Below are 8,522 nucleotides of genomic sequence, written 5' to 3'. Positions count from 1 at the left end.
TACAGGGTCCACAGAGTCCCACTACACCCAAATCAGACTTGTAGTGATCCTGCTGTTTTAACTCTCCCAAGCACTGGGATTACAGGTGCGTGCCACCACACCCAATCTAGAAAAGCTTTTTTAAAATTAACTACCCAACATTAAATCTTGGGTGGTTACAGTGAAATAGAAGAAAGTGACCTTGCTGAGACATTGGTGACCTCAGGCAGTATGTCAGCCATGGAAGAACTTGGTCCTGCGTGGGGCCGTCCTGGGAGTGGACATTCATGCATAGGCTCGGCTATAGATGCTCAGACCTAGAGGGAAGGCAAGTGACACCAGTTGGGAGACAGAACACCAGAGAGGAGACAGCAAGGGCATCCCAAGTGCAGCCTCAGCAGCACCTCCATGTTCTGCCCACTGTCCCTACCTTCGAGCGCTGGAGCACCTGAGCTTTCTCATCTCTGAGGCCCAGCCCTCTGCTTGCCTTGGGCAGGGGATAATGAAGCTCTGAGGGCTGGGCTCTGGCTCCTGGCTGCAGGCCAGCTGGTCTTGCTCTAGTCTCCTATGACCTCCAAAGGAAGAAGAGATGTATTTAATCTTCTTGTGCTTTTTCAGTATCCCCTTGGCCTTGAGCCTGTGGGTTGCCACCTGTTCTCTAGAAATGCCACCTGGGCCAGGCTGGAGCATGATCCCATCCAAGCTGAAGAAGCTGCTACCAAAGAGTAGGCGGGTGTCAAGGATTTTGCTACACTGCACAAGAATCCATAGATATCTGTCACACATAGATAAGAATAGGTGGTGCTTCTTAGGAAAATACCCCAGTCTGTTCTGGTAGTGTCCCTGTCCTTTGCTGCCTCATTATTAGGATATGACACCTGGCAGAAAAGACTGAAGGTACAGGCAGAACCCAGGACACAGTGGCTCATCTTGGGCCGGCTCTCCTCCTTGGCCATAGGAGGACCCCCCATATTTGGGGACCACTGTCATTTCTCTCTGGTGACAGCATACCTGCATTTATAGAGAGGAGAAAAACAATGTCCTGGTGGGTTGGGGGTGATCCTCTACCCCCTAATTTTCACAGCAGACTCTAATACCAACCAGTCCATCCCTCTCATACATCCCCTTAAAAAAGCCATCTTTCAGCCTGGCAGTTCACTTTCTTAATGGGAATTGCTTCATCAGTGTTGGATGGTGGGGGGTGCATAACAAAAACAACTTTGTTTGCCAGTGTTATTGCAATACTGCTGGCAAGGATCTAGTTCTTATAATAGGAGCTGTCAAAATAGCATGCTCACCATTTCCTTCATTAATAGAGAACAAACCCAAGATTCCACAGAATAGTTTTTCTATTTTTATGGGTTTCTACTTTATTATAATTATTTATCCCCATCATCACATGTGAATAGAAACACTTCTCAATTTAAATTAATGCCTCAATGTGGAATAAGACTGCAATTTTCAGTGACCTGTTTACTCTTCTTTCAATTTCTTTTTTCTTTCTTTTTTTTTTAACTGGAAATTTCACATGAGCTCCATCCCCAGTGTTTTTCTTATTTTTTTTTTAATTTTGAAACAGGGTCACATTAAGCTGCTACGTTGCCCAGGCTGGGCTCACATTTGTGATCCTCCTGCTTCAACCTTGCACAGCACTGGGATTATAGACAATATGCCCCTCTGCTGGGCTTTCTCCATAATTTTTTATTGCTACAAAGTTTAACATTTTTTTAATAAACAGTGCAGTTACATTGTTCAAAAATCAAAAAATACACAAAAGAAGAAATGAGAATTCTCTCTTGAACATTCTGGACCCAATTCTTGACTCACTAAATAAAAATTAACAAAATAAATAAATAAATAAATAAATAAATAAATAAATAAAAATTATCATCATTGGCTTCCTATACAGCTCAAGTATCCCTTATCTAAAGCTCCTTCTTTGAAATTTCAGATTTAGGATTTTTTTTTCCTATGGTGAAATATTTGCACACGCGCATTTGCACATGAGACAGTCACACGACACTCCTCACCCGTTGCGGCTGGTTGGGGCTGGATGGGCCTTTCTTCCCTCAGGGCTGCTGAGGACACTGTGAGGAGCGCCTGGGTTTTGACTGCCATCCATCACATGAGGTTAAGTGTGGCATCTTTCGCTGTTGTCAAGGCAGCGCTCCAAAAGGTTCAGATTTCGGGTTTCAGATTTTTGTGTATCTGTTCCAGCACAGGTAAGGCCTTATTCTGACCTTGTTTAGTATATGATCTGTAGTTATCCTGGAGTTGTTTCAGCATAGCTCATCCATAGAGTGCGGCTGTGCCTTTCTGACAGCTATATCCTGGATCTACTTGAATCCCTTCACCCAGAGCCCGGTGAGCTCCCTGATTACCGAACCACCTGAGCTCTTACAAATCACATTGGGACTCAGCGTACCTGTGTCATTCTATGCATGTCAAGCCTCTGTGTTGGACAAGTTCTTGCGGAGTTAGCCCACCAGACCCTTTCTCCTCTTGGTGAACAAGTTGTAGGGGTCTGTTCTGGGGTCACAGCAGTCTGACCACACACATGAAAGGTCACGGCACATCTTCTTGACAGTAAAGCCAGAGCCTGACCTCCTAAGACATGGCACCAGGCAGAGCTCAGCTCTACTGCTGAGAACACATGGCCTAGAAACAAGGATGAGAAGTAGGTTGTTTGGCAGTTCAGAGATCTGAAAGGAACTTGGAGTCTAGGGTACATGCCTAAAAGATAGGCATCATGGAAACTGCCAGGGATCTGCCACTTCTTTCAGGCCACAGAGGTCCCCAGGCAGCTTCCAGAGCCTCTGCTCTGCCCAAATTGGGTGAGAACAGGTGTGTCAGCCTCTGCCATCTCCCATATAGGACTAAAGCCTTCATCCTCATGTACCCAGCTTTGGCTCTGTCATTTAGACTACCCGCTGCTCTACAGGAATAGGGCTTCCCACCTGGGCATCTGCTTAGCGCCTGCTGAAGGGATGCCCCTACTTCGCTATCCCCTTGAGATCCTGGAGTAAACCCTGCTGGAAGAAGCCAGCTCTTCCCAGTGTGCACCTGGGAAGGAAGGAACTTCCTGCTCTCATCCCCAGTTCTTCCTGCCTCTCTGGGCCACCTCCGGGGATGAGTCTTCAGTAACAGCCTCCCCGCCTTGTGCACCTGAGACCTATGGTCCCCTTAGTACCATGTCTCACCAGATCTGTGCCCTTCTGACACCTAAGTCCCATAAAGTTGTTTTTCATTCCTGGCCATCTAAAGACATCTTTATGTCTCCCTGGGTCTCCCTGCAGGGAAGGCCACAGAAGCGTGTGTCTGCTCCCCATGCAGGGGCCACACCCCTAGCCTTCCCCTGGTTTTATTCACTCATCAAATGAAAATGCAATGCCTTGCATCTCCACTCTAGCTTATTTTTCCCCTTTCACAGCTCTTTTCAGAAAAACTTTGTCATTTCAGGGGCCTGCAACACAGTTTTCCAAAGGTGTCAAGGGACTACTGACTATGAATGTGAATTTTAATTTAAAAAATTAAAACTGAATAAATGAGTGCAGATTTCTCTAGAGCCTTTGGAAGGGCCTAGCCATGTCCCGGGTTTCTTCCCCAACACCTGGGAGCAGACATGTCCCAGGTCCTGGGCTGTCACACACTCCTTCTCCAGCATTAGTGCAGCACAGATCCCTTGTTGTCATCATTCGGCCTGGGGCTGCCTAGCTGTATTTGGGATGTTACCATAGCCTAGAAAATATAGGCAGGTTGAAAACCACAGGTGTCCATTCCTGTGCTTCTGGAGGCTGGGAAGTCCAGGATGACGGTGCTGGCAGATTCGGGGTCTGGTGAGGGCCCACTTCCTGTGTCATAAATGGCACATGGTGGCACCTTGTGCTCACCATGCTCACTTGGCAGAAGCGACAAGGCGGCTCTCTATGGTCTCCCTGGTAAAGGCACTAATCCCACCGAGAGGCCTTCACCCCGGGCAACTTAGCCCATGTCGTCCTCAACCCACACACAGGACGCAGCTCACTCTGCAGACAGTCTGGGATAGAGACGGCCCACTCATCTCATTCCCATAGGGACATGATCACACGCAATCCGGTGGCTCCATTTCAGTGGGGGGGGGAGTGTCCTCTCCCTTTTTTATAGGTGACCTCATACTTGTGGCCTCCACATCTGTGGCTTTAACCAACCACAGGTTGACATTCTTTAGTAGAAATTATTGTATCTGTATTGATCACACACATGTATTCCCTGAACAGTATAGCCTAACGGTTAATGACATTATAGTGCACTTACATTGTAGTAGGTACTACAGTCATCTGGAAATTATTTGACTCATACGGGAGAATGTACATGGGCTCTGTGCCAGTGCTGCTCCATTGTATCGGAGGGCTTGGGTACCCTTGGATTTTGTTGTCTTGGGGCGGGGGACTGAAACCCAGTCTTCCTTGGATGTCAAGGAAACACTGACTATAAATGTGAATTTCATTTTGAAAACAGTAATCTGTCTAGTGTCAGAGCACCTCCTAAGTCTTTAGTTTCTCCAGACACTGAGCTCAAAATAATCCTTATATCAAAGGGCATATTGTGGGGTGGTATATTCTAAACTCCTACATTCTAGATCTGTGTCTTCTTCCTGTCCCACTCTCATCCAGCTCTTAGCCTTAGGAGGGTGTTTTGTTGTTGTTGTTTTTATGCAGCGTCTCACTACACAGCTTGGACTGGCAGTGATCCTCCTGTTTTCTGCCTCCCTAGTGCTGGGATTACAGGCATGCACCGCCATGCCCAGGCTCCATCGCTGGCTTAGTGTACCCGGGGGCAGGTCCAGCAGGACATGTGGTGGCAGGGATCAGACCCTGGCCCCTGCACTTAACTAAGCAAATGTTTAGTCGACTGAGCTATACCGCCGGCCCTAGGAGGATGGTTTTATACAAGAGCTACGAAATCTAAAAGAAAAGACGAGAGGGGCAGGGTCTTGCTGGCTGGGAGCTGCCCTCACATCCCCACTGAGATGCTTGCCCTGGCAGACCACTGAGGAGAAGGGTGCACACCAGCATAATATGTGTACCCCCATTTCTGCCCTGCAGATTCAAACCCTACATGGGGCACAGCCCTGCTAGGGTGGGGACACACAGGGCTTGAGGCCCCCTGAAGTCATCTTGCAAGGGAAAGAAAAAGAGGTGGGGAAGAAAGGGGAGCGTGTAGTAGGGTGAAGGGAGAGAGAGGGTGGAGGAAGAGACACATGGAAGCTGTGGGGATCCGTTGGGCTCCCAGGAGGATTCACCTGTGCTTGTGCTAGGAAAGCTGATGGGTCCGGAGAGGAAAGCGATGAATCATTTATGACTGTTTTCACTTTGTATTCATTAGTGGCCTCCGCACCATTATTATCAAGCTTTAATTGGCTTGGCACTCGGCTCAGCCTCTTCCAGCCCCTGCTCCGCCCTTTGCCGTCAGAGCTTCCTGGAGCGAGACAGCAGGGAGCGTGGACACTGAGTGCGCCTGGGAACGGGCAGCCGGGCCGCTGTACCCGGCAGACCAAATGCGATGCAGTCGCTCCACCCTCTCCTCTCTGATCGTGTATTAATGAGCGCATCTTGCCCCTTGCAGGGCTTTCCTTCTGCTCCCCACAAGGCGCCCTAAGCCACTTGGATTCTCTTAGCCCCCTTTGGTTTTTCAGCCACTGCAGTGCTGTTCCATTGGCGCTGTCGTCTCACGGCCTCCAAGACACAGCGGCTTCACGTGGAACGTGTGCATCCTTTGTCCCAAGAGCCACACCGGGCTCTGAACCAGCAACAATATGTGGGCTACCTGATTTACTTCTTTTAATACACTTCAGTGTAATTATAACTGCATAAAAGAGGAGACAAATTGGCAAGTAATTACAATGTTAATTTGGCAATGTTTTATCATATTGTGGAAGCGCAATTTCCTCTCTAATTGTATTGGGGGGGACACATTTGTCTACGGTGGAGCTTATTAAGGGATTCTTGAGAATGGAAATGAAACACACCGGAGACAGGAAAATCAGCTCTCCTCCCCATAAATATTCCTTTATTTGCATGTGTTTTTGCAGCCTTCTTAAAAAGCTAACTCGTTTATTCAGGCCTAATTAATGGAATGCCGCAGAATACACAATTAGGCTGCAACAGTTCAGCTGATGGATGGCTGTGGATGTGAAACCCGGAGAGGACCCCCAGGTTAAAGGGTTGAATGCTTCCCTTTCAGAACCTTACGGGCTGTGCCTGCCTCACCACTGTCCCCCCTGAGAATGCCACTGCGGTTCCTGGCAAGTGCCCCAGTCCTGGGTGCCAAGAGGCCTTCCTCACCTTCCTCTGTGTCGTGTGCGTCTGCAGCATGATTGGCGCCATGGCCCAGACGCCCTCTGTTATCATCCTCATCAGGTAAGCCGTCACGTGGCCCCTCCCGGCCGCAGCGTCTCCTGAAACCCTACCTTTGGATGCTGTGTGGGCCCCACGAGGCAGGAGAGCTAGGGCCACAGCGAGCAGCACAGCCAGCCCAGGCCAACAGGAATCAACACGACCCCTCAGTTAGGGACCACAATAAGAAAAGCCAGACAGACGCAAGGGAAGAGACTACCTCCGTGTCCTCCCAGGAGTAGCCTCTGCAGGTGGCTCTGGACAGGATCCTGATCTTTTGGGGGAACAGCACTGTCAGAGTGAGGAAAGTGGCTCTGGACTAGCCAAGTTCACAGCTGTGCAGCCACAAGCCCTGGGGCAGGACATCTTAGCCCAGACTCATTTTTATGTCTGTTCCTGGAGGTGATGGTGCTGTTCCTGCCTGTGTCTCGCAGTGGCATGTGACCCATCAAGACCACCCTGTGCAGACACCATGGAGATGTGGGGGGTGGTTGTGCCAGTGGTCTCCTGGCGAGCAAGAGTTGGCTCCTCCTGTCCATGCAGGATGCTGAGGCCAGCTAGGTTTCTGTCCCTTCTCTTTCTCTGGAGACCTGTCCTGGAGCAGATGAGGTGCCTCAACTGCAAAAGATTGAACTGAGTGGCTTTTGTGGTTTGCAAAGTTAGCAGGATTGACATACAGAAGCTAGACATGAGCTGATCCATTGTCTATTATCCATCTGAATTGGAGGAAACGACTCAGTACTGAGAAAGACTCAGCTTGTTGGCATACAGTTGTGCACGCAAACCATTCAATCCCAGGGGCTGGAAAAGTAGGACCGGAATGCCTGGAAGTACTCCCCATGGGTACACGCCCGGCTGCCCTGGCTTCCTCTCCAGCCGCCCACCGCAGCTCCTGGTCTTTGTTACAAATTCCCATTGAGAAAGATTTATATACAGCACTTATCAAGGTCATTGTCAAAGCCTTGTGAATGTGTAAAAGCATTAAGGGTACAATAAGCAAATTGCCATGTCTACTTAGTAAGTTTGAAAACTACATTTAAAAAATTCTTATCCACTGCCTCACAGGGCTGTGGCTAAGCTAGTAAAATCCCACATTGCCGGTGGCATTGAGAAGCCTGTCAGTCCTTCCAAAAATGCAATATGGCAATGTGTGTCAGGAGCCATAAAAGTATTCAGACCCGTTTATGCAGTAACCCGACTCTCTGCTCATCATTTATTGCTGGAAAATAGTCTCTACTAGAGAAAAAGCCCAATACAGACAGATTTTTATTACAGCGCTGACTATAATAGCAGAAATACCTGAAGTGAAATAGTGAGCTAAATTATGGCTCTGCAGCTCGATGGCATAATGAAAATTCTTAAGAATGTGAAAAGTGTTTATGAAATGAGCAATTACATTTAAAGCCATATATATAGAAGATGATTATATACCATATGCACAAGGGCAAAACTAATCAGATCTTATGTATGGGCTTAGGGGCTGCTTATGAGTTTATTTCTCACTAGAAGTTCTCATGAAGTCATACACAGATCTACACACACAAAAGGCACCAGAGTGCAGGGCCTGCTCCACCATGACCATTACCCATGTTCCTGCCACGATTCACCTGAAAAAATTCAGCCTTTTAACACTCTGAAATCATGGCTGGCAGCTCCAACAGTGAGAATCTATTGAAATCATGCACACACACACACACACACACACACACACACACCAACTCCATAACACCTCTTGGGGTTTCTCAGGACCTATCTGATTCCCTTCCAATGAGTCCATAGGCCAGAGGTCGGGCTCACGCCTGCTGCAGGCACAGTGTGAAGGCCATCATACTTTCTACCGTCACTTTCCCAGTCCTATTTGCCATCCCAGATGTCCCAGGCAGGCACCAGGGCACAGTGAGAGCTTCAGCCCAGGTGTGCGTCAGCTCTTGCAGAGGCGAAACATGGGAGGCTTCTCGAATGCTAAGCAGAAACACACTCGCAAGGGCAGCGCTCAGAAAATCCAGAAGCAGGAGTCACAGCTGATGCTCACTGGGCCCCCCAGGACCCAGCTCTGGGCTCTTGTTGTCACTCTTTTTTAAAAAATAAATTTATTGAGAAACAATAGCAATGAGACAGTTTCAAAACTGATTAGTAGGACAGTTTCAACCATACATTACATTGTTGTGT

The 8,522-nt window shown here is 48.3% G+C and overlaps 1 protein-coding gene across 2 annotated transcripts in view; it reads left to right on the top strand.

Annotated features, from left to right (window-relative positions):
• Slco3a1 (solute carrier organic anion transporter family member 3A1) overlaps positions 1-8,522 on the top strand; it is a 304,843-nt gene that overhangs the window by 271,359 nt on the left and 24,962 nt on the right. For both annotated transcript variants that reach the window (XM_004623273.2, XM_004623272.2), the window contains exon 8: positions 6,202-6,377. In XM_004623273.2, coding sequence (XP_004623330.1) covers positions 6,202-6,377 — 176 coding nt within the window. The remainder of the gene's footprint in view (positions 1-6,201; positions 6,378-8,522) is intronic.

This window comes from Octodon degus, unplaced genomic scaffold (assembly GCF_000260255.1).
Source record: "Octodon degus isolate 3935 unplaced genomic scaffold, OctDeg1.0 scaffold00002, whole genome shotgun sequence".
NCBI lineage: Eukaryota > Metazoa > Chordata > Mammalia > Rodentia > Octodontidae > Octodon > Octodon degus.
The sequence above is the reverse complement of the archived record's forward strand: the minus strand, read 5'-3'. Positions and strand labels throughout refer to the sequence as shown.